This window comes from Nothoprocta perdicaria, unplaced genomic scaffold (genome assembly GCF_003342845.1).
Source record: "Nothoprocta perdicaria isolate Ctin4 unplaced genomic scaffold, notPer1 scaffold_20, whole genome shotgun sequence".
In the NCBI taxonomy this organism is placed as follows: domain Eukaryota; kingdom Metazoa; phylum Chordata; class Aves; order Tinamiformes; family Tinamidae; genus Nothoprocta; species Nothoprocta perdicaria.
The window spans coordinates 1,435,871-1,462,558 of NW_020455205.1; the positions used below are offsets into that span (position 1 = coordinate 1,435,871).

General features: G+C 40.3%; 1 protein-coding gene across 3 annotated transcripts in view; it reads left to right on the forward strand.

Moving 5' to 3' along the window:
* The window catches only part of ADGRL2 (adhesion G protein-coupled receptor L2), a 153,958-nt gene that overhangs the window by 67,370 nt on the left and 59,900 nt on the right, over positions 1 to 26,688 (forward strand). For all 3 annotated transcript variants that reach the window (XM_026037993.1, XM_026037991.1, XM_026037992.1), the window contains exon 3: positions 15,492 to 15,705. In XM_026037993.1, coding sequence (XP_025893778.1) covers positions 15,492 to 15,705 — 214 coding nt within the window. The remainder of the gene's footprint in view (positions 1 to 15,491; positions 15,706 to 26,688) is intronic.

Sequence of the window (26,688 nt, forward strand, 5' to 3'; positions counted from 1 at the left end):
GATGGTCACTTTCCAACTGGTTTGCCTTGAAAAAAGAAATTAAAATATTATAGTGCCAGGGAGAGATGTTGTAATGTGTCCCTTTCAAATTAACAGGTCGTTTTTTCTACTATTTTATGATTGTAAAATAGCTCAATGTCACATAAAAGGTTAAAARCTGGAGTAAATGGCATCATGGGAAATTTGAAATAAATAGGGTCTCATATGGTTTATGGCTCTATACTTGAACACACAAGTAATATATTTCTTCCCTTGAAAAGATGTTCTGTAAGTGCTTGCCATGTTAATATGAATTGTGGTCACAATAGATTCTATTTAAAGTACCTTTAATTCACAAAGTAACATTTTTGTTTACTAAATTATGCTTTGTAAAGGCCACTTGTTCAAAATGTTTGCAAGGCAAAGACAAAACGCAATATTTTCTGAGAAAATTGAAACCAAAGATTCCAGTTCATTGAATTATTCCTCTTGTGTCTTAGTGCTTACTTCTCATAAAGCACGATCCTTCAGAACCAGTTAAGCTTCTGAGCTCCAAACTGTCAGGTATTTCCTATTAGTGCCAAATTTACTTTCCGTGGTAAAGCTGGCTCCGCGGTGATGCTCTGTGATGGCCGAGCTGTAGCGACCTGAGCTGAGCCAGGCGTGAACAAATTTCTCCGTGTCTGTGTGTCCCGCTCGTGAGTCCATTGCCGGGCAGCAAAGAAGGGGATGATGAGAAGGCTCAAGTGCAGGTACTCAGCAACCCCCTGCGTCAATCATAGTATTTTCTTTGGATTCGGATTCTGGAAATCCAGTGGTTGTTGCAGGGCTGGGTTCTGCTGTCCTAAATGTGACATGGTTCTTGGGCCAGGACCACCCTGCAGGGCAACAGGACCTCTCAGGGGATGTGCAAACCATGGTCCTTGGTGATGCGGTATCACCAAAGCCCAGGCACTGGGTCAGCTGTGCTGCAAGGAGTTTCTGTTGATATAGCTGGTTGCTATATCTCCCATTAGCGGTTTGTGCCCTGTAAGGGGGCACTGTGGGCCAGTGTTGAGAGAGGATGTTGAAAATTCAATTGTTAAATTCAAAAGAGTATCAGTTTGATTTATACACATGTAGAATCTGGCAATGGAAAAATTTCTGTCCTCCTAATTCATTAGCAGCAGCAACCTTTAAAATTATCATCGTATGCAGCTATTATGTTTTTATGTTGAATTGAATATCAAAACTTTCCCTTTGTTTTAGTTTGGAGTGGGGAATTATGAATGACAGCTAATTCTGTCAGGAATCTACAAGTAGAGCTTGAAAAATCGAAAAAGCACTCAAGCCTCCTTCGGCACCCACAGCTTCTTGCTCAATGGAAAGGGTGGGTAATTTTCCCAAAGAGGAGAGCTCTGATATGCTATTTTGGGATTTGTTTTCAATGAGTGATTATCTCTTCCTACTCTCTCAGAAAGAGGCCTATGGATAAGTGGCCTATAAATGAGCATCACAGCCAGTTTATTTCAAAGTGCCTCCACTTTCTTATTTCTGTTTTGCTTCCAGTCATCTTTTGCTTAATATAGCTGATAATCTACAAGGAAATAGGGAACACATTGCCTGCATTTCTTGATAGAAGAGTAGCAGTGATAACTGGAGAAAAAAAAAGAAGGAAAAAAAAAAAAAAGGCTATTCAAGTCGGTGATCAAGCCTGAAGATATAATTTCACTAAAAGCTAGGTAACTTAGACCAATTAAAATTAATAACCGTTTCTTAGAACGACTCTAGGGGAGATGGTGAGTATTTCTGTGTGATGTTTTACAGTGACATACTCAACTTAATTGGAGCCCAGGAYGGTTCAGAATCTGCTCCCTATGGTTTAGTGGGGCCAACCCAAGCTCTTAAGTCAGGGCAGTCAGATGGTCAGCATGGGGCCACCCCACAGTCCAGCCTTTGGGCAATGCCTTGGGGACGGTGTGTCGGGCAGCACCTGCTCTGCTGCACGTCTGCTCCTGTCAGGGCAGGGAAGGCTCACATTTCCTTTATTTTATTTGAGTGGCAAGTTATTTTTCAAGAAAGAACAAATAATACTTTACAAAAAAAAAAAAAAAGGCATCAGAACAAAAAAATGTAATGAAATACAGGAAATTAGTGTTGTGAAGAGCAAGAAGTTTGGAAGCTTTTCTGTGCGATTGCAGGAGTCTTAAGAATGAAAGTTGAGGACAAAAGATAATGGATAGAGACTGTTCCAGCAGAGGATAGAAAAACTCTAAAGAATTGACAAATCAAATCGACCACCTGGAAAACAGTTCAGAAGAGAAATATCASGTTGTTATGGCTTCCTACCAACAGGAGAGGCTGAGGTATTTTTTTCACAGTGGATTATGATGGAGCATAGTATGGGGAATATTGAACTCCTTGTGCAGCGTGTCGTGTCACCAGGCCAACGAGCCCAGTGGCTTCAGGAGTGGGGCTTAAAGAATGTGCACCTCAGATGAAAGAAATAGATTGTTGCAGAAATGTTTAGCCCTAAAGCTTCACGAGAACTAAAATGTAGCAAAAGACACAAAAATAAACTGSTTGCTGTCATTGTGTGCAGGAACCCAGGCTAATAGATCAAATAAGAATAAAATAGTGGTAACAGTGCACCATAGTAAATTAGCTGTAAATCAGCTAAAGGCCTTTTATTTTCTTCTGATGGATGCTGCATGCATATATTGCAAATGAAAATGTTTATGCCCAAATGGCACTTTCTTTTGCTTATGAGTTATCTTTTCTAATGGAAACCTTTATTTATCTTTTTCTCATTTTTGTCCTGAAAGCTTTTGAGTTTAAGGCATATGCAGTTATTAATATGCATTACAGTCATTGACTTTAATTAATCCGTAATGGCAAATTTTTAACCAGGATAACAATGACAGGAACTTTAGCTTTTAAATAATGTGGGAATAATTCTTCCTATTTATGATTCAGCTGCCACATCTGGAAGAGGTGTTTAGATTGAAGAATATTTTGAGTAAGTAGGAAAATGCAGTGGCAAGGAAGTCAGTCCCAGCCCAAGTTATCCCTGATCCTGTGTACTCCTTCAAGAAAAGTTTAGAGAACTAAGGTCTGTGGGCTATCAAATACCTATATCTTTCTTTTTGGGAAGAGAAATATGAATGAGATTTGGGTGTGGTTTTTTTTTTTTTTTAAGGGAGGTTTATTTGATTTTGATTGAGCCTGCTTTGGAACAAGCATTCATTGATTTTTATGCATCTATGTCTTTTTATACACAGATGTGTTGAACAGAGGTTCGTACCGGTGTCCTTAGTTTATATTGAAATACTTGAACACTATAGCGGAAAACCTGCACCACACCATATGCTTTCTTGAGATATGCAGTTTATCCAACAACCAAAAAAAAAGGATAGAACAGTTGGTAAAGTCAGTAAAACTAAATCAATAGCTTTCTTTGAGTAGTAGATGAATAAACAGAAGGAAGTAGCTCTTAACATGTGGTTATGTTTTACCCCCTTGAAAAATGGATAAAAATAAATCTGTAAATGACATTTACCCACATGTCATTAGTTTAGGAATTATATATAGGGAGTATCCAGATTCTCCCATTGAGCCTGGGGATCATGATACGGAAACTAAATCTTCCGCATTCTTTTAAATATAGACAAAAACATAGAAGAGTGGGATGGCATCGAGTAGATAATTAAAATGTCTAGGGTTATCCCAGTCTTGTTGTTTCAATTGTATTTTGCAAATACAATGATAAAAATATTTAAAGTGTTTGGAATTATGGGGTTTAATGTAAGATTTATTCACTGGTAAAGTTGTAAGGGGACAACCAGCTAGTTATGATGTACTGAACAAGAATCAGATTTTTTTTTTTTTTTGAGAAATCTCTTGCACTGTCTCTTTTTTTGTCTCTGTCTTTGAGATATTTATTTTTTCCCCACAATCATTCCCTGTCTCCCTGGATTTTCTGTCACTTAAAGCAAGCTGGTAGCATAATGTGCACTTCTGTAGTTCCTCCTATTTCCTTACTTTGAAGATGTTTCCTTTAAAAGCTGCCTCAGGATTCTTGAGGGATGAAATAGGCACACTAACATAGCTTTTTTCCCCTTTTTGGCCTTCCTGCTGTTGAAGTATTGGGAACTGCATGTCCTCCAAGTTTSATATCTGTCCAGTGATGATGTGTGATTTCACCAAAAGAGAAGGAAAAAACATGTTTAGATATGTTTATCCACMAAAAGAAAAGGAAAAAACAACTTTAGATATGTTTATAAAAGGTAATTATCATTGCGGGGGGAAGAAAGAGAATACTGCAATCAGCCATTTGGCTTAGGCTCAATTTTTTTTATCTTTTTTGGCTGGTCTTTTAAAGAGTTTATTTTGCTTTCCTCCTTCCTGATCATCTCTGTCACCGTCTTGCATGTCCACCAGTAAAGTGAAACGAGTAATTTCTGCACTAGATGCTCCCTGGTGCTGGTGACAGTCAAAGAGAACCAGGCTCGAGGCTTGAACAAGGGCGCRTTGAGGAGGCCTTTTTAGCAAACATGACTGCTAGGACCTTCCAGTGCYGCCACCCCCGCGGCAGCCAGCCCGTTCCTGGCAGGAACATGGTGGTGGCGGCTCCATCCCTTACGTGACAGCATCTGACCGTCGTGTGTGATCAGGCCGGTGTTGGGAAGGGCAAGATGGGGCTTGCTGTGGTTCTGGGAGACCCGTTTCCATGGCAACCGCCACGAGAAGTCTGTGTGATTTATTATTTACCACTTCAAACTCTCATTCTCTGACTTAATTAGGGAAGAGGATTTCCATAAGTCCCCTCCCTCCCAAAATTGAGCGCCCTGCGCTGGTGTTCTGCCTAACTCCAGCTATCCCAGGTTGATGTTGCTCTGAAACAGGTACAAACCAGGCTCTGCCTTTGGCTTTTGGACTTCAYGGCAGATCCCTGGCTTCACGGAGCAGATCTGCAATTCCTAACGCGGCTCTTTCCCTCAAGGCTCCTCTCCAGATTTTCAAAGCCAAGGGCCTGCAACAAGTGATGTTCCTCTCATGTCTCAGGATTAGCAGGGAAAATGGCAGAGTCCCTGCAGCAGCAGCTCCCATTGTTTTGCAATTCAGTAATATGCAATTATTATTATTAAGTAGGCTCTATTAGCAATACCTCTGTCACCATTACATACACAAATGGTATATTTTGATATATGGGAAGGCTTTTTCTACTGTCATTTGTAGGATGGACATTTAAAAGAGAATTACTCTTCTAAAAAGTGGTTAAATGCAGCAGTGCAGGAAGTCTGATATCTTCACTTGTATTTCAAATAGGTATTTCAAATCATGACTTACGGGCCCTGATCTAAATTTAGCAATTTGGAAGAGAATTTTGAACACAATAATTTATATAATAAAGATTTTTATTCAAATGTCACTGGCAAATCTGCATCACTATATATCAGTACTGAAATTGGGTCCTCCAAAGGGCGTTTTTTTAAAGTACTTTCCTGGGTTGCATATTTTTTTATTTCATATTCAGCATGAGGCGTCTGCTGCATTTAATAAAATAAAATGAAGGTCAGAGAAGATCACTACTTTTCCCGTAATGCGTCCCAGGAGATGGCTGGAAAAAGGTAGTGATTGAAATGGGCTGAGGATCCTCAGTGCAGACAAGAGTGAAATTCTGTGCCCTTTTTCAAATTAGAGGGAGGAATTCTACAGCTTTGTTTTAGCTGTGTTTACTTCCTTCTATCCTTTCAGCTCTGCCATCTCAGTTATAATTGCACGTGGAACTCGGTGAGTCGATAAAAACCCTGGCAGTGCCCTGGGCAGCCTCAGTGGCAGGTCCTGCTGCACTAATGTACCACAGCTCAGCACACTGGCGAGGAGAACTGATGGCTGAAGATGCTTCTTTAAAATAGAGTGCAATAATGAAGCTCATTAATGTATTTTTCATTAGAATGAGAATATTGAGCGTCCAGGTTAAATTCTAAGGAATCCATCCTACACTCATTGAGGTTAATGACAAAGCTCCCGGTGACATTAGTGATGCAGGATGAGAACTTAATTGGGGTAATTAAGATTCTGCTTACCTAAAATTCCCCTATTATTGTCAAGGAGATGTAACATTACTAAATTACTACTGTGAAGAGTTGTGTAATGTTGGATCTCAACATATCTTTCAGAGGTGACGGCATGTCAGGGGTAGGTATCATTTCTGTATTTTATATTTGATTCATAAAGTACCCTAGTAATCTTCTGGAGGCTTRTGTGTGTGTAAAACAGCACTTAGGGTTATTTGGGGGTTTGGAATCCCAGTTTTGTTGTGCCTTTAAAGGTGACGTGGACCACACATTGTTGAAATTCAAGGGGGATCTGGACTGTTGCAGAGAATAGTTTCATTAAATACAGCTTAATTCTCATTCAGTCAGCCATAGTAAAATCCCCATTCGGAYCTGAAGAACTATAGCTGCTTTCCTAAGTAGAATAGGTAGGATATCCAACATCAGCATCTTCCAGGGAAGTCTTAAGCCTCCATTTTAAGTAACTATGTTGATACGGCTAATTTAAATAGTTACCCTCACACCTGCTCATGCCTGCCTTCTCCAGGCACCCCTAGCCTCCTCCTTCCTCCTTCGCGTCCCCAGAAGATCAGCTACTCCCTTCCCAATTATGCTGCCGTAACTGCTGCTTTGATCACACTACAAATTATCTTGATTAATAAACCCTACTGCTGAAGAAGAAAGAGCATGAAAGGCTCAGCTGTGGTGGGGAACCAGAGCCTGGCAGTGTGTGGGGTAGAGCTGGGTCTAACCTTCCTGGGCAGGATGGGAGACGTGAGTCCAYGTGGGATGCCACATCCTGAGATGCCCCCTTGGACTGGCACCAGCCATCCCAGCATTTGTAGGCCCGAATAATGCAGCAGGAGAACACTGTTGTTTGGGTGGGAAAGTGTGGTTTTTTAGTTGGTGTGGAAAGAAGTGAAGCAATCAGATCTTGTGTGCTTCACAGCTGCCTCCTCCAGAAATATTTGCTTAGAAAATTTGGGAGGGAATTTTTCTAAAACAAATCTGTGACCTGGCGTGACAAAACGCTATGTAAAATGCATTAATCTGTGAGGAAATTACTTTCCACATCTGTAACAGTGGTGCAGGAGTTCTGTGTTGTTTCATGTGCATCTGCACACATAACCATGTTTTCTGCTGTAGTCTGTAGAGCTTTTCTCATCCTGTCTTTTATTATTAGTAGTATTAAGATCAATGAGCAACTTTGGAATTGCAGATGTTCAGCTTAGATGTGTGTGTTTTAGTAGAAGTAATTAGCAAATGCAGACCTTTCCTTATCCAGTGTATATTAATTTGTGTTACACTGTATATTCATCCTTTTTGTTACTTTCTAATGTAAATAGCTCTAATTATGGAACTTCTATCACATAATTAAGGAAACATATTTACTCTCAGCCTTAATACTCTGAGATAGAGTTTGGGGATATGGTGTTTTCATCCATTTCACTCRTTCACGTGTTAGGCAGTTCTCGAAAAAGCTGGGTGCATTTCATGAATGCACATTGTGATAGTAGAGTTACAAGAGGGGAACAAATTCCAGGTTTAAAAAAGTAAATAAAATCCAAACTCCTSAATTTAAGTTTAGTTTAAATTTAGCCATCCTGTCTCTTGATCTCTCTTGTGCTTTGAACCTATTTGCAAAGAAGCCTATAGATAGGAGATTAATAATAGTTTGACAAAGCAGCAGAGGTGTGTATTTCCTTTATTTATCATAAAAATAGTATTTTGGTAGGCGTTCTTTTTCACTGATGCCTAGGGAGCATGCTTAGAACCATGCATATTCCTTGTGTTTTATTTTTACCTAGGTATTTAATTTGTAAACAATTAAATAGTTCTGCTTTCTTCATGCAATTTATTATWTAGAGGATGCACTCAAGTATCTATGGGGATTATTCCGTGATTCCTGGAATTTACCAACACATTAAAGTATCTTACAGAAACTWTGTATATGTGATTTCCCTCTTCTCTTCACATTATTCTTTTAGAAATCCACAGATACTTCCTAGAAGGTAAGGTCAGGCAGAAAGCCTTTCAGTCTGACAGGAGGCATTTTCCAAGATCGCTTGCTACTCTCTCCTCATATTTATTCTCAGGAATATTTGAAGTGACAGCACGTTTTCCTTAAAGCACATCTACCAAGTACCTGCTTATTCCGGAAAGGTGCMCGGTGTGCTTTGGGTTCTCAGTTTCGTCTGTGGGATCTTGACTCTTAATATTTGCCACGCGTCCTGTTGCTGCTCTTGAGCCTCTAGAAATGTTTTGGAAGCCAAGTTGCATGCAAAGGGGTATTGCTGGGCTATCTGCATGCTCGTAAGCACTCTCCAGGTATGAAGTGGCTCACTGTCATTTAAATTAACCACATAATTTTCCACTGTAACTTTTACTGTGACAATTGACTGCACCCTGTCTTTTTCCTGAAACAAAGGGGAGCRTATAGACGTCTATATTTTCACTTGATTCCTTTTCCAATTGATATACAATTCAGTATATAAAAGCAAAAACTCTCATCATTTTATAGCTGTGATCTCAAATGTTGTCATATGGATGAGATTATCCAGTATTTTTGATAAAAGCTGAAATAATTGCTTAGGAGTACGCCAGGATTTGGCTTTCTGAGTTTTGTCACTTGCAGAATAAAGTTTTGTTTAAGGTAAACAAGATACAAGGRTTCAGTTTCTACATTTTACTGCAGCTAAAAGGTTTTGCTGTCTAAAGGAAGTTAGGGCAGTTAAGGGTACAATCCACATGTCATCTGCTGCAGTGATTTAGCTTTGGCCAGTGCGCATGGTCCCAAGGARCTGGGACTGCTCTGCAGGGTTTCTCTGAGCTGACAGGGCTTTGGGTTTCTTAAGGATGGGAACAAAAGCAATTTTCTTGTGTCAGCTGTTTGCACCAAATACGGCCAGTGGAAATTACATCCCTGTTCCTTCTCATTTTCCTTCCTTTCTCCGTGAGCGTATGGTTTCCAATCAAAAGTAATTGATCAGGAGACTTGGAAATACGAAGAGTTGCCAAAATACATTTTTAGAGAGAATAAAAGAATATTTATTTTTAATTCTGCTCCCAACATCCTGTGCTGAAGAAATAATTGAACGGGAAATCCTGTTGACACAGAATTTTATGACACACAACCCTTTGTGCCTCTTACCTCCCTGTTTCGGAGGTTGTTTCCAAGTCAGAAGCTTCTCCTTCCTGACAGGTGCAGTGCTCAGCTGGTTGCAGTGGGTAAACTGGAGATAACCTCCAGGAGAGGGATTTACAAAACCGTGGGACTCACTGCCTTGAGAAATATTGAAGCTACAGTGTATTTAACTGCAAGAAAGAAAAGGGTAGAGTGCTTTCTGCGAGCTGGCAAAGGATCAAGTGTGTGTGATGTGAAGGAAGAAAGGAAGGAGATTCTTGCTGTCTGAGAACTGACATCTGGCTGGCAAAAGGAAAGAAACATCATTGACAGATGAATGCTGTTTCAAACTGGGATAATTTTAGATCAAGAGGGCAAAGTTTTGCTCTCATACATGCAGCTCCCATTGAAAGGGATGGGAAAGGTGCATGCTGATGAGAAGAAAACTTGGTTCTAAGCAAGAACTGAGCAACATGCATATTTTTACACTAGAAATTTAGACTTTCATGTTTAGATCACTTGGTTTCCAGCTGCCATATGTAGGCACTGCTAAATGCTGCCAGGAACCAGGCTCTGGTTTGGTGACTTTCATTAAAGGAATTAGTGGTTTCTCTCCAGTTTCAGCGTGGCTGAATTCAAAGTGCAGAAGCCCATTTTCCCAACTTAGCATTAATTAGCACTCTTGTGGCAGCCTCAGCAGGGAGGTGGAGGATTAAATGGGCACAAAGACCAAACCATCTCTTTTCCCATGGTGGCCATTCCTTCAAAGCAGGGTAGAGACATGATGGACAAATGTGGSGAAGCCCGTGCTGCTGCCACCTGCACAGTGCTCCCTTTGGCTGATTGACATCCCCTGGGTTATATTTCCATCAATGCAGTGCTCTTTTCCATCTTGCTATTAGAAAGATCCCCCCCCCAAAAAAAAACAAATCAAAAAAAGAAGAGACTCTGCTACCTTAGGGAGATATGTTCTAGCCCTCCTGAAGTAGGGGAGGAGGCTGGCTAGGAGAATCTAGATGAGATCTCTGCGGATCGCACGCAGAAGGRATCCACTCTGTTCCGTTAAAACAAAAAGATTCTGCTGCAAACTTAATGTTTTGCTGAATCATTCAACAAGGTGCAGGAACCAGGTAAGCCCAGACTCTTTTTTTTGCTTAAGAGAGCCTCACAGGGATGTTTTTGAGTATTGCATGGAGCCTGGAAAATGAAAAAGGAAAATTCGAATAAGTTTCACTGAACCTGGAAGGCAAAATTCATCATGATGTGAGTCAGAGGGTGTAGCTCAGGCTTCTCTCCTGAATTTCATTAATCCGACGTACTGAGCTTTATGTTTATGTGCCCTGAATATAAGCATATAATTAGAGAAAATTACTTGCTGCTCTAATAGTGCAGCTCATACTGAACATTGAAAAATAACAAATTTGGCAAAGATTTAAATATATATATATAGGCTTCTTATCACAATAGTTTAAATTGGAAAAATATTGAAAAAAGCTATCATTASTTTCTTAATATTTCTGAAAAGCGGTCAGTGCTGGCAGTCCTCATTTCTGTTTTGTGAGAGATGGGCTTCTCGATTTCAACCAGGTAATTAAAATCCGCAGCAGTGCATCCGAGAAACTGATTCATCCTAACCTGTGTCAAAAATCTTCCCTCACAGCTGATTTATGCAATGAAAGAGTTGCATGGCTTCAGTGTGGCACATTTAAAGTCTTCCTGTTAGGACTTTGAACCTCTTTGTTCAAAGTTCCACTAATGAATATACTTTTGCTTTAGTGTAYGTCGTTTTGAGCTAATCCCATTTTTATGAATGAGTTAAAACAATGAAAAATACATGCCTCTTACTAGCAAAAATAGATTTCAATAAATAATGCATTCTTTCTAGACGCTCCTTCATGTTCCCTGCTGCCATCGTCTTGAAAGGAAATAATCGGTATATACTCAAAACGGCAKAGAATGCAGCTGTTGGGGAGGGGTTCTGAGCTGGTCGCTTCCTGCCCCGTGTTGCCGAGGCTGGAACAGGGGGGTTTTGTGTGCAGGGCTGGTGTCGCCGCTCGCCAGCGGCTGCCGCGACAGCGGAGCCGAGCGCTGGGAACCCCAGACCTCTGCACAGTATCAGAGGCTCTCACTGTGCCAGTGTAATCTTTTAATAGCCACGCTTGCCAGAAGGACTTTTATTTTTTTTTCCTTCAAAGATAAAGTGGGAAAGCGCGGTTGTCATTTAAATTGCTTCTGTCTTTGTAGTAGTCGGCRGTGATCTGTTGACCGGTATTGGATAATTTAAAGGCTGTTTAACAAAATAGCGCGATAGCCCATGTGAAATATGGACAGTGCTGAGACACACAGAAAAAGTCTCCCTTGCTGTAGTTAGTGGGGTTCTTCAGAGACTGCAGGATGCTAAAGCTTTYGTGCAAAACTAGAAGTGCTTTGCCGAGCCCGTGCATGATTCTCTGATGGCAAAGAGTGTTGGGCCGCCTTGCTGCTGCCTCTGTGCCTGCACGTACGCCCTTCCCGAGGCAGCGAGGAGCCGAATGCGGTTTGCATCGGGCTCCACGATTRCTGAACATATATTATTGAAATGCTGCCCAAGCTGCATCACTGCCTCTTGTGCAGAGCCTGAATCATCATGTTTCATGATTTTGTAAAATAAAAGAGATTGTGTAACAGACAACTGTAAACATTCTGCTTGAAAAGATGTGCTCTTTTCAAAAGACCTTTCTGCTAGAGCCAAATAACACAAGAAGCAATATTCCTCTGCTCGCTGAGAYGTATATATTTATTTCTGCAAAGATTTGTTTTGGAGTCTCAGTTCTTCCTGTATCTGCATTCTTTGAAATAATTTTATATTTCCTGCTTGACTTTCTCTATGCTTTAAGTTTTAATCAAAGGTTCCTTGCTTCTGATGTCAAGGAGTACTGATGTTAGCCTGTTTACATTCCACTATTTTTCCTCTGTATAGGGTGAACATTCAAATGTAGTGGTTCCTTTTTGCTTTTATCTACCAAACTTAGCACATGCTCTTATTATTGACAGCTCAAAAAACATGGAATGCTAGTGGGCAGAATGCTGTGAATTATTAACTTTTCTTTGCACTTTGGCAAATTTAGGTTATCTTTTTAAAGACAGATTATTTCTTAATAAAGAACCAAGGCAGAAGGTTGGTAAATAAGGCATTGCAACTTGCATAAAATATTTTTTAGCCTTCTGTGGGTTTAATATGTTGGAGAAACACAGTTCTGAGTTACACTCCTTTTATAGGTCATTTTTTTTTCTTTTTTCATAGATTAAGTTGAAAGAGGAAAGACTTGTTTGGATATTTTAGTTAACTTTTTTTTGTACATGGACTGATCAGTATAGCTTTCAAGGGTGCATGAAAAAGCCCTTTTACCCCTGAAAATCCCTTTTACCTTCCAGAAAAATCACAGTGTTTCTTAAAAATCGTGATTTTGTAAAAGCCAGGTTACTTGGTTGTATTTTGTTGTAACGAGCCTGCGCCCAACTAATTTGTGAGCAGATAAAATGTGCCAGAAACATATGTTTGCCAGGAAGCCTGTTTATAAGCAATACGGTCAGCATGACAGAAACCACGTTCTTTTTCTCATTAAGGATATTTTTTTTCTTCCACTAAAAAAAAAAAAGGAAGCAACACTCAAGGCTGATGAGTCTATGCACACACACACAAAGGAGCTGGAGGCGGCAAATGCCGCCTTTGCTAATGGGCTCTTGCTGGAGTCGGTGCTTGGCTGGTGCTGGATGTCCCAGCCCCATCCCAGGAAGGTCGTGGGCGAGGAGGGAGCCTCGGCATGAGCTGCAGGGGCCCTGGCAGACACGGAGCAACGAGTTGACTTCAGTTTTAGAAACGCAGCCTAACAACGCGGCTTTCTGCTGGGCGCAGCAAGGCGAGCGGCAGGTTGAGAAGGGTTTCGTTAGACAATGCAGTATTCAAAACATTAATGACTCAAATGCAGTACTCAAAACATTAATGACTCAGAATTGCATCAGAGATGCAGAGTTACCGGCGACAGCAGTAATTATTGCRTCCTTCCCTCGGAAAAGCTTTGGGAAGAGGCAGGAACAGGCGCTCGCATGCTGGTCTTTCGTGCATCTGTCCCGTGGCAGTGCATCTGTTTATCAGGAATTATCTCCTGCRTGTAAATGAATTTCAGTCCTAAGTCATTGCACCTGTTGCCAAGAGGTATTTATTCCAATCACTTGCCTAAAGCACGGGGAGTTATTGCTTGACATTTTGTAGCTCTAGAAAAAACTGTCTTTTCAAAATCACTTGTTCAGAGAAGAGAAAATGGAGCAAAACAGTTCATTTTACCCTAAGCACTGCTATTTGGCAGTATTCACATTTGCACGGCGCAAAGCTGCAATATTGATTTTTTGCTCGCAGGGCCTCCCACTAGTTCTTTCTTCGATTGTCAGGATCGCAAGATGGATTGAATTACGCTTTGCTTGTTGATATGCTTATATATTTTTTTTTTGCATTGTTGGTAGGAGAAGCTTACAAATAAAGTCCCTGAATAAAGACTGCTGCGGCTCTGTTAGTGGACTCCTAATTTATTTATTTTATTTAGTTAAAATACTCTGTGTGCAGGGATTCCTCTGGGCGTGCTCCCCGCGCGCTGCCCTGTTTCGCTTTGCTGCGCAGCCCCGCGCTGCCGTCCCAGACGTGTCCTTGCGGAGCCACCACGCCTCGCTCCAGTATTTTTTAGTGTTCGCCCAAAACAGAGCTTCCCATGGATGCCTGCAGGAGGAAAATTGGCAGGATGAAGCACATTTGTGCCGATTGCCAGCGGATGATGGAGTGGGGTTTGCCGGAAGCTGATCTCAGTTCACATTTGGATCCAAAGGGATGGCAGCAACCATTGGTGTTTGGCACGGATGAGGCAGTGTCCTGTGAGRTGGGGACTGTCCTGCCGGGCTCGGGACAGCAGTGAGTTTGAGGTGGGATTGCGGTGCTCTGTACCCTCACCTGCCTTTTCTTGCTAGCAAACGTTGGGTGACAGCACTGCCTTCCCGTAGGAAAYGGGTGCATGAGATTGACAGCAAAGACCAGCTTGTTGCATTGTGGCCTCCCCTTTCCTTCGGGTCCAGGCTCTGGAGCCAGTTTGCTGGGAATTACCCGCTTTTCCCTGCAGCTGAGGTTGCTGAGGATCGGGTCAGATGTAGTTTGCTGCACATGTGGGACAAAAGCGGGTGGTGGTGGTGATGGTGGGACACGCTGTGTGGAGCCACCACRAGCATTGCCAGCAGCTCCCTCCTGCAGCCCTGCCGCATCCTCCTCCTCCTCACGCACCAGGGGTTTTAATCCACAGATCATTAATTCAGCAGAAAAAGTGACAGCMTCTGGTTCATATGAAAATTTACTATCAAGGGGTTATCTCAAGTTGTCCTTGATGTTTTTAGATCCTGACTTCCTCGCCTCTTCTAACGCATCATATTTTTAAAAGAAAGTTTATTTTCTTTGCCTTCAAAACACTGTAGAGCTCCAACTTCCCATACTTAGGGGCTGCTTCTTTTTGCTGTCATAACCTGTCTCCAGCAGCTTGCACTGAAATATTAATGGCCTTGTGCTACGGTGTTGGGATGACTTTAAAAAAAAAAAAAAAAAAGGAAAGGAAATATCTGTGATTCTGTTAAAAAATTTATAAAGGCTTTACTATTTTAAAGAAGTAGATATTTAATGCTATCATGTTACTCAACTTGTGCATGCATTTCGTGAGGAACAGATATATTCTTTCCTAAGAGCTGTGTACAAGAAAGTGTAGTATGCAACTACAATTTCTTGACACAGTGTGTTTTTTTGCATGGAGAATTTATTATAAAAGACTAAAAATATCCCAATGGGTATTCGGAATATATTTTGATTCTAAAGCTTCTGATGCTGCTTAGTTATTCTTAGAGAAGATGCTTATTTTTAGGAATTCTCACGTGCAGAGAAAAGTATTAAGAATGATTAATTTCTTGAAATATGTCTGTCATTTTTGTGAAGTATGTGGCGACTTTATGCAGCTGTGCGCACCTGCAGTTTGTTGGACTTATCATTTATATTTTTACTGAAAATCCTCCTGTTCCTGTTCATTCAATGTGTGTAAAAGGCTAAGCAGCCCCAGGCAGAGGACTGGAGAGGACTTCCCACCCAGCTGCAGCACCACGGGGGCTTGAGGGCTTTATGAAAGATGCTTCATTTACCATGACAAACTGTTTAAGCCATCAAACATCAAACTATTTAAGCCCAGTTTAGAACGGTTTAACTCAGCACACTGTTAGTACCTGTGTGAGGGAGAAAACCCACCCTGATTTCGGTGCATCGGGCTCAATCCCACCTTCCTTTCTGCTTCTAGGCTTCAGCCGAGCAGCGCTGCCGTTCGGGTTGGTGCGGAGGGAGCTCTCCTGCGAAGGCTACTCCATCGACCTGCGCTGCCCGGGCAGCGATGTCATTATGATAGAGAGYGCTAACTATGGCCGCACGGACGACAAGATCTGTGACGCTGACCCGTTCCAGATGGAGAACACTGAATGCTTCCTGCCAGATGCCTACAAGATTATGACGCAAAGGTAAAGCTATATGTGTCATTTTGAGGATTAAAGAGGGAAAAAAAATGTCTGAATTGGTACGGGAAGAGGTATATATATGAGAAAATGTTGTGATGTAATTGTCAATTTGCATTTTGTCTTACCAAATAGCTGTTYAAGTAATGCTTTATTCGTAAGAGCTACGAGTTGCAGTTAGAAGGCGTCTTATTTAATTCTCAGTGCAAAAGGAAAGAAGGAAGGTAGGTAACTGCAAAGAGAATGGAGCAGTTCCCCTCTGCGGAGAGTGCCTTTCAGGAGGTCAAACAGCACTCAAAGTATTCAAATAGCTGCTGCATTTTTTAGTAGTTTCTACATGCCCTGGCAAAGTTAAATATTTTCTGTGAATGCAGATAATAAATATCTTCCTAAATGCAGGTAACCAGCCAAAAAAAAAAAAAAAAAAATCAAACAGTGACTGTATATGCTATTTAAATATGTGACTGGTTATATATGTCATTATACTCGTGCGTACATACGCGTTTCTGCAGGCAAGCAGACGTTACATTATGTCTTACCAACAGTGACTCTGTTACTCATGGAGTTTGGAGGGAGAGCCAATAAAAGTGTTTTTAGCACAAAAGCRTCACCAAAGCTGCATCAGAACTAAGATTTATAGATGTTTTTGCGCTACAGGCCTAATACTGGCAACGGTCACCTAGTGCTCACAATTGCAGAAATGTCAGCACAGATCAGTCACTGACATTTTTACTGGTATAAAATACAAGCCTGCTCTAAGACTGGATTGAATTTCTGAAAAAAAAAAAAGCCTCTCCAGAAAGCGTTTAGGAAACACACAGTTCTAGCTTTTTTGTTTGGTTGAAGACCTGCAAAAGTTCTTCTCTCATTCCCTGTGACTTTGGCTAAAATAACGATTGCAAAAAGTTGGGACTGGTGGCAGACTGGTGGCTACTGAGGTTCGTAGAGTGAAGAACCTCGGGGTGAGGGCAAAGGCAAAGGTTAGTACCTGGGAGCTCTGCAGTGTGTGTATTTGTAGAATGAAGCAAACAAGTCTCCTATGCTTTGTAACGCCTTCTGCATTTTCTTTAAWCATATTAGAATATAGTAACACATAACCATGTCTTAAAAATAATCTTCCCTTTTGATTTCTCAGTTTGCTTCAAGTCGTCAATAGTCTCAGTGTGACTGATACTATTTTTTATGATTTTCATGTCAGTACATGAAACGTTCTCTAGTTCTCTAGTCTATATAATATTTGTAATAGAAATCTGGCTACTGTTTCTAACACAAAAGGAAAATTAGGGGTTTGAGGGTTTGTTTTCTTGTTCTGTGTTCAACCTGTGACTGTTCTCTGATGAGTATTGGAAGGGCTCCATTGGTAAGGTACTAAAAAGGTCATATACCTTCTTTAAAACATGTTTGAATTATCTTTTTGTGGTTCTAGTTTGTTGTTGTTAATTAGATCAAGCCAGATTTCCATTGAGACTACAGCAGCAGTGTCATCATCCTCTAATCTGTCAACTCCCTTTGAAACCACCTTCAATTGCTTTTGTAAATGTAGTGCCTCTCTGTAGACTTCCTTGTTGTGTAAAATGCATGTTGTGTTTTGATCAAAGTCCTCCTTATGTTCACTGCAAATACACAGATTAAGGTAGTCAGAGACAAATATAGAGGCACAATCTTGCCTAAAGTGACATCAAACTGTTACTGGAAAGCTGAAATTTCAGTCCTCCTCTTTCAATTAATAGACTATAAGTTTATGATAGCAGAGGGTAGTTTTGAACTTTCCCGATCTTTCAGTTTTACCTTTTCAATAGATTAAAATGATGATGTGATCCTGTGTACATAGTTCGTTCCCAATATTTGTGCTCAGGGAGAGTTTATCATTTTCATGCTCTCTGAACAAGAGGCAGAGATCCTTTGACGTGTTGCTTTGTGTTTTTTATCTGGCATATATAATGTTTTGGAAGTTTGGTTTCATAGTTTTCTTTCTTCAGACCCTGCAATTAAATGGAAATGCTGTTTCCTCTGCCTCGTTTAATCTYTTCTGAGAGTTGCTCAATTTGTGCTGTATGGCAAGTGTAGAAGAATGTTGCAAATTTCTTATGAAATATTAAATGTCCTTGTGTTTCATTTATTTATAACTGCATTGGTCTTCAAAATTTTTGTTGTCAAAGGCAAATTGTTGCTTAATACTCAGTGCATGTCCTTGATCTGTTATTTAAAAGTATCCTATCAGCTGTATTTTGGTGGTAGCAATTGCATAGGAAATGTCTCATCTGAAGGACTATCAGATTTACKGGTTTTCTGTTTTTCTCACTGACTAGAAAACAGTAATTCATCTGTAAGAATGTTTGATCACAAGAAAAACTTATTTCTATACTTTGCGAAATAAGCAGCCATAGTTTCTGCATTGCTACTTAACATTTTATAGCGATTATTTTTAAGGATTAATGACCTGTTTTTATCACTCCAGCTAGCAGAGTTTTCATGAATGCTTTTGCCCACTCGTTTCAGTTTTAGGCCTGTAGATAAACGTAGTTACATGATAATTATTAAGTACTCATCMGTCATTTGCACCATTACTCCACATTTTTTTCCAGCAACTAAACTTACCGTAGCTAGAGTGTAAAAAAAAAAAGAAATGTGAAGATTAAAAATAAGATTAATAATCTTTCCAGTCTAATACCAAGCTATATAAGCATGTGGCCCCTTTGAGAGGGCTTTAGGTTCTAGACCACAGATCCCAGTGCCTGTGTCCACCGATGCCCTGGCGCCTCTGGGCTGGAGGAGCAGCCGCGCAGTCTTTCCTGCCTCCTTTTTTCTTTCTTCTCTACACTTCTCAAGAGGTTTTTGACTTCATATTTTCCCAGGAAGCCTGACTTGAACGCTAATGACTCCATTGCTTTGCTTTCACCTTCTTTTCTTCTTTTTTTTTTTTTTTTTTAAGCAGTTATTAAATTTTTAGTACTTGATTGAAATTACATCCCAATTATTCTAGAATAAAGTCTTTCACATATACTTAGATTCCGTGTAAACTTCAGCGTGGCAGAGTTAAAATTAAAGCTTTGAAGAAAGAAGCTAGACCTTTAAAAAAATCCCTCTCCCCTTTCACACTTATCCGATAATTAACCCTGGTATTTGCATACAGCCGGCTCTGAGAAATCCTGCCATGAGCGAGAGGTGGTGCAGAAAGTGAGGTGATTTCTCAGCTGCTTGGTGAGGGAGCAGCGTGGCTGGCAGAGGCTCCGCGTTCCTGCAGTGAGAACTGCTTAAAATAGCCCCGCTCCTTGGTCCTCTGCTGTCCTTCAGCAGGGAGGAACCCGCTCTTATTTCCTCCAGTCGTTTTTGTGGCCATTTCATTTAAAAAAGAGATTAAAGGAGCAAGGAAGCATGAGAAGCAAAGGAGCCCGAGGAGCTAGCTCTGGTTTCTTGCTCATACAGTGCAGTATTTGTGGCTGTAGCGAGAAACTGTCACAAGACTTTGAAGTCGATAGGGACAACTAATACTGCTCTTTGGAGACAYGGTGGGGATTGGAAAATTAACAAGAAATTATTCTCACAACCCAGGCTTTGCTCTGCCCCCACTGCCAGTAGATTACAGGTGGTTTGCCTGAGTTATTTGCAAATCGCCTGTGTGTTTGAGGAGACTTTGCACCTCCAGTGTCGACTTCAAAGCTCCGATCTGCAGGCTTGGAAAAACTGCGAGGGAGCCGGAGGGTTTTGTTGAGGTTGACGCTGAGGGTGTCAGGGGTGCCACATGCTGCCCGGGTTTCTGTTTTATTAGCTTGGAATAACCATGGGGATTTAGTAGTACTTGTAAATACACACGTGAACATACCTTTGGAATGGTAAGACACACTATGTGTGTAATTTTATAATGTAACACTGAGATGCTAAGAAACTCTTTGCTAGGATCTTTATCCTTTGAATTTTAAAAAATGCTAGATTTTCATATGAGTTACTTTTCCTAATCATAACCTTTTTTTCAAAATTACTTKGATGTCATAATTATCTTTGCAATTCCAGCACAATGCAAGTAGATGACATCTTTTGCATATATATTTAAAGAAATACTTGGTCGGTCTAGCAGATAGCATAACTTTGAATTTTAAGAAGTCCAGTATTAAAAACTTTTCAGATACAAAATAGAAATAGCAAATACTTTTTTCTATTCTGTACATTTTTTTTTCTATTCTGTACATTGTTTTTTAAAAAAAATTTRACCATTATAGCTGTTGGTGGTACTTGTAAGAAATGAGTGTTTTTATTTTAAGAAAGTTTGTCCTTTAAACTCTGAATCTTTATGAATTTTTATGAATCTTTATTAAAATAAAGGGTGCATTTAAATATTCAATGTAAACAATGAAGTTAATGCTAATTGCACAAAGCAAGAATTGTTTTCCTGCTATTAAAAATGTTAATTTTTGATTTTTAAAAAGAAATATATGAGCTGTAGTTATAACATAGAGAACATAGTTTTGGTAATCGAAAAGAGGAAAAATTCAGAATGTTTAAAACTGGAATTTTGCGGACTATGCAAACATTCAAATTAAAAAATGGCATCTTGCAGGATAATCTAATGATTTTTAACCTACAGCAGAAAGGAGATTATATCAGTGCTACATTCGAATGGCCCTGAAGTTCTATTTTCATCTACAATTTAACTCTCATAGTAGCTTGATATGTCCCTTGCCAAATATATTTAGTTAGTTCTATTTTCTTTTTTAAATATGCACAAGGCAGATTGCCTTACAATACATAAATATTATATTAATATAATATATACATATATTGCAATATATAAATATTATATAAGTGTTGCTTACTTAAGGTATAGTAGATCAACTTGGGGAACTCCTTGAAATACCCTTCCTTTGTAAAATATTGCTACAAAAATGTCAAAAGCAGAAACCATAGGAAAAACTGGGTTTAGGCAGTCACTTTTTGCCCGTCGCACGTTTCCTCTCCTATCTATAGCCCGTGCAACACATGTGAGTTTAATTGCCGTGRCCGTCACGACACCCGTCGAGAGTTCACGCTTGCATTTGTGTCCGCGTGAACTTTTCTCCCTGGGTAATGCTCTTAACCTGTTGTGTCCATCATCTGCCCGCGAGACAGCTGCGCTKAGTGAGGGTCTTCCCAAGGCAGGCGAGGTGCCCCCGGGCCATGGAGAGATGGAAAAGCAGCCCATCCCTAGTGCCCTTTTCCTGAGACTTTTTCCCTCTTAATCCTCCCCAAAGGRAGGGCGAGGGAATGAAAATGCTCATCCTGCTCCATCTCTTCATGTGTCTAACTTATGTCATTTTTAAAAATCTTGTGTGTAAGTGGGAGCGACAGAGCTTGACAGAACGCAGAGCAGGCCGTGCTGTGGGGAGCAGGGCTGCGCGGGGCTCCCTCGCCTCCCTGCTGGCAGGTCTGCAGCCTCGTGGGGCCCTAGTCGCTTCCCCCCAAGCAGAAACAAGTCGGGGCCGGACCATAAAAAAAGAACAAAGAAAATCTGCTGGGCTGCTGGCCTGGACGAGTTGCAGGTAAATCACCTTGATTAACCTCGCTCATCAGAGCACAGCCTCCAGCCGGGAGGACCCGCTCCTCGTTGCCTCCGCGAGCTGCTCTGTGCACCTCCATCCTGGCTTCCCCAAGGGGCTCGCACTGCACTCCGCTCCGGATCTGCATTTCTTAGCAGGGCTTGAAGCCGTTTTCACGGGCAGGATTTTGCGCTGGGGTCTGTGGCGCCGAGGCAAGGGCTCTACTGACCCCTGCTGCTGCTGCGGGCCCTTCCCCTGCTTCTCCTGCCGCCAGATTAATCCGGGAAGATTAATATTGCAGGGTGGAAAGTGTTGTGGAAAATACCTAGCTGCTTTCTGCTGGCAGCTCGGTAGCAACTTGTGCATTTAATAGCTTTTCTGTGCCCCCCCAAAAAAATAATTAAAAAATTGCACAACAGTATTGATCTCAATGTGTCTCACACTGATCTGGTTTAGTGAATTCCCTGAATTTAGGCACAATGAGGTTGCTGTAGTATATAGCTCTAGCGCAGTATATTATATTACTGACCTCCTGTGTAAGCGCCTTGTTTTGCTTGGACATTCCAATGGTTTCCATTGCAGCCTGCTGACGGAGTCTGCATCGAGCCTTTATTGTACAAGATCATCAAAATTAGATATCCTTCTTTAAGCATCCTTTACTAAAGACGACTTTTGCTCATCTGAATCAGACGTGGGTGTTGTCCCTGCAGTCGTGGCCGCAGCTATTTCTTATGTAGCAATAGCTTGAGGCGCTCTTCGTTTTCCAATTGCGCTCTTCCTCATCTGAGGCCATTTGGTTTTTTGGTTGATTTTGTTTTGTTTTGCTTTGTTTTCTTCTGTGTATTAGTCTGAAGACTTAAACATGACACAGGTAGAAAGGAAAATCTCACAAACATGTAGCCTGTTTTTTCCATGGTCTGGGCAGAATTCCAGAGCCAGGAGCACCCATGGAGCRCCCCACAGAGCAGGGCTTTATTTCAGAAGAAGCAGTAACACCCAGGCCTGAGAAAAGTGCATTTGACAATGTTTTTGCAGTCATTAATCCTTAATATGAAACTAGTTGGTCTAGTTTGTTCATTAAAATCTTTTTTTTTTTTATTAATGAAGCTGTTCAATCATGATATTAGTTAATGGATTAAATACAAATCTGCAAATTAAGAGGTTCTGAGTAACCAGGGAGGTGAACTAGCTGTCAGTGGTACTAGAGATAACATTGCTTAATCTTCGATGCATAGTGGTTGAGTTTGGTATTATTTTAGGTGAGTCTGTATGATTTTTGTGTGATTTTCAACTTTCTGGTGTAGCCCTGAGAAATTTTGGTTTTCATTTCACTCCTAACTTCAGTATTGAAAAAATCTGATTTACTTATGTATTACTGAGGCAAATTTAGTTCTTAGAGAATAATACTGTAATAATTGAAGCCTATTATTTCCTCCCACCCCAATGTACCCTCTACAATACTTAGTCAAAACAGCTACATTATCTGATAAGTTGATTTAAGACTTTATACATGTGTTCATATAGCCATTTATCTCAACCCTTGCTGAGGAGACCTTTATTAAGCTGTGATGACTGCTGAATATGAAATGTAACCAAGATTATTTTTTTATTCAAATATAATTTAAATATTCATCAAAGAGGAGTTATGCTTGAAACTGACAGAGACTATTAACATCAAAAAATATAATTAACTGCACTGGGTATCATGAAGCAGAGTTAGCCAAATAGCCGAGAGGTCTAATTGCTCTAGAGTCTGAGAAGCAATAGTTTTATTTTATACTGTTGCTGTGGAATTAATAGTGATGTGGTTTCCTATGCAAGGCAATTAAAAGCTGCCTGTTAAGGTTCGTTGCACTATAGGAAATCCGTTGAATATCACTTAGTAAACACAACTGACATGGGAAAGGTACATGAAGATGGGCAGACTGGGGTATAGATATTAAATTAGGACAGATTAATATGAATTAAATATATGTAAGTAAATCATGAGTTCTTTTTAGTGTTACAAAGTCAGTGTTAGCAGTGAAAGTAAAAAGTTTTCAATGGTAACACAATGGAAATTGTAAAATTGTTACAGTGAAACTTTAATTCAGAGGAAAGGAAGAGAGAGTAACAAGGGTTGAAAAATTAAACAGTASAAACAGAGTAAAATAGAAAATAGCAGCCCTCATGTTCTGGAAATTTCCTTCTGCCACAGAATGATCTCCTACCTCTAATATAAAGAACCTTCTGACCTTTGTGGCTCAATTAAGCTCATTATTTGAATGCAACAAGAATTTTCTTTTCCTGAATTCCATAGATTTCATGTGTGCCCAAGATATATGGACTAAAGGTGGGTAGATGCATTAATGACATTTTGACCTTAATGAGGTTGCCGAAGTGGAAAAGTCTAAGGATCAAGATACAAGCAATAACACTATTTTGTAGCATCTCATCTTTTTTCTTTTTCTATAATAATAAAATTGCAATCTAATTGCTTAATAAATAGCCCATGATTACTGGGAGGCATGGATAATTCTACCCTTTATGCTTTATTTTCTACATATTGTAGAACAATAATGAGAAAAAATGTCCCGACCCTATGTGCAAGAAGTCTTTATTTTTTTCTTTTGGAGAATAACCCAAACGAGATGAGTTTGAAGGTCTGTTATTTAATAGAACARTATCCAATATTTCTTTAGGAAGCAACGAGACTTTAAAAATGTGTCCTACTGCTAATAAATTAATAAATAAATAAATAAGGAATTCAAGTAGAATTCCTGCTTTATACAAAGATTGGCTGCCTGTTTCATACATTATTTAGCATGCTTGCCCTGTTTATATCAGTGACATAAGAGTGCGTGCTACTTTCTCAGCAGAGCACTGTCTTTGCCGCTTCACAGCACAGTGCCTTGTACTCCCAGGCTTGCACATSGTGTTAGCAGATATTTAAAGCACTTCAGTCTAACATTTTATAGGTCATGATGAACTGAGCCTATAAAACAAGTTACTGCAATGAAGTTAATGCAGTCTTAAGAGTGTTACGTAGACTGAATACTCAGTACTCAGTATATTTTTAGCCTGCTACAGATGCATCAATGGGGAAGAAAGATTCTTATCACATATAAATTTTCCATGTCAAACCTGTTTTATAATACACTTACAGTAGAGAATCTTTACTACACGCTTACTGTTCAAAATCATGCTTTTTCAGGTTTTCACTAAAATAYGATGATTATAGGAACCTTTGGATTTTGGTTTCTTCTATCACACGCATAAAATAGATCCAATAAGTTTTTAAAAAGAAATTAGATAGCAGAAGCATTTCCTTGAGCAGGCTGCCAGAGATATGATAATCTCAGATTCCTGCGATAAGAAAGAAGAGTGCTGTGCCCTAACCAAAGACACAGGCTGTGAACACTGTCCAGGCAGACGTCTTACTGCTGTTTAATGACACAGAGCTTTACAAGGCTTCATCTGGCAAGGTGTGTGTTTCGTCCTTGTATGTACAAAAGCATCTGTATGCCATTCTTAATAGTAATCTGTGTAGCTGTGGTCTTTAACCTTACTGTTTGTTGCTTGCAGGATATCTTGCTTCCCCGTGATAAATATATATGGTGAAAGAGCAATTTTGAGAATGTGCTTAATACAAGCATTTTACCAGCAATGTAAAGCTGTTGTTTCAACGTAACTCAAATTGTGCTCTTTACCTGTGACTTCAACAACAAGTGAATTTAGTCTCRATTATTTAAGTCTAACAATAACTGCTTCTGAACCTGTAACCTTTCCCATGTTAGCTGAATTTCTTGAGAGCTGAACTCCAGCATTACCCTTGTGAAGCAGTAGGTGTGCTCTCACTGAGGTTGTAGCAGCACCGATATTGCCTTCAGTATTTTATTCTGGTACCAGCAACACTGATGAATATGAAAAGACAGCAATAACTATGTATATTTAGCTTTCRTAGATAATTTTCCTTTCTTTGTGACTGAGATGCAGCAAAAGGACACTTCCTGGAGTCACGTTTAAAACAGGAGCACTTTGGTAATGTGCTGTAGACAGAACCCGTGCGAGTTAGTGCTCAGTTATCACGAATGCCATCAGCAATGCCTTGTTGCTTTCTTATCAGCCGCTTCCTGCTGTCAGCCCAGTGCTTATTTCAATAGAAAAGGATTTGCATCAAATGTAATACAGTATTATGTATGGCTAACATGGGGTTTTTAATTGTGCAGGCACATGAGACTCCTTCAGTGTTAGACAGTTTGATAAAAGGATTAGATTATGAATATTTTTGATACAATTAAAGATTATCTGTGCATTGACAGAGTCAAGCCAGGAGGTTTTCTTTTGCATTTCTTACAGAAGTGAACCCACTTGTTTAGAAAGCAGTCACAGAATGCACRCAATGCTTGCGTGTGTAAAAGCAAGCAAAGAGAAGCAGCCCCTGAACGTTTGGGGCCTGAAAATGGAAAATCCCAGGAATCAGCACACAACTCAACGCAAGGAAGTAATGTAATCCCCGTACTTCAAATCATAGTGCTGAGAGTAGCACTGGCCTTCCCAAGTTAGAGTGSAAAGATATTTTTGCAGGGGAAGAGCGATACCTGGAAGCCTTGCAGGCTTTCCAGGGGATAATTAGATCCAGCCATCAGTGTGGCTAATGAGCAACAGTGCTTTTGTGACAGGCGTTCCTCGCAGAAGAGGGGCTTGTAGTGAGGGCTCTCAGACACATTTTAATAGAAAATGACACCACTGTTACGGGGTTGATTAGAGGCCTACCCAGGGACAGCACTCCTGGAAAAAATCAGCAGATGAAATAAGAAAAGCTGTAATTTTGTTATTATCTGCTCGATATGTATATAACTTTAAAGGCATGAGACCCCCAAAAAAGACATGGAGAAGGAGGATTGTGCCATGCTGCTGGCAGCTGCTGCTTTGGTAAATCACTGGAGGAATCGTGCTGTTCATGGCCCCTTGCTCAGCGTTTCGCCCTGGCGGCACGTGGCCTCTGGTGATGAGAATTATAACCCAAAAAGAGGATATTCCCTGAGGCGTGTTTACAAAAAAACAATTTATTCTCTTTCACCCTGTAAAACTCATCTTACATGCAGGATCTCTTGCATTATTGCAAACTCTAATCCTCCGAGTGGGTAATTAACGGACCAGAAAAGCCATTTGTGGAAAGAAAGAGCCATAAGGGTGAAAAATATTTCCTCRCTGAATGATCTTTAAGGAGTAAATAATTACAAGAGTGAGAGGTTTGGGGATGACCAATCTAAATCTGAGCATAATTAGGACGAATGCAGTCTGAAAATCGAAGCACTTGGCATGTGCAACAATTCTCATATCAGAAGACTAATTAAATATTTAGAAGCCCCAAACCCCTCACTATTTGCAGAAAAATAACCTGCCACAAAAGGGTCTGTAACTTTGCAGATAATTAGGAAGGGTTACGGCGGGGAAAAATCACAGACTGGCTCCAGGGTCCTGCAAGGTCGTGTCT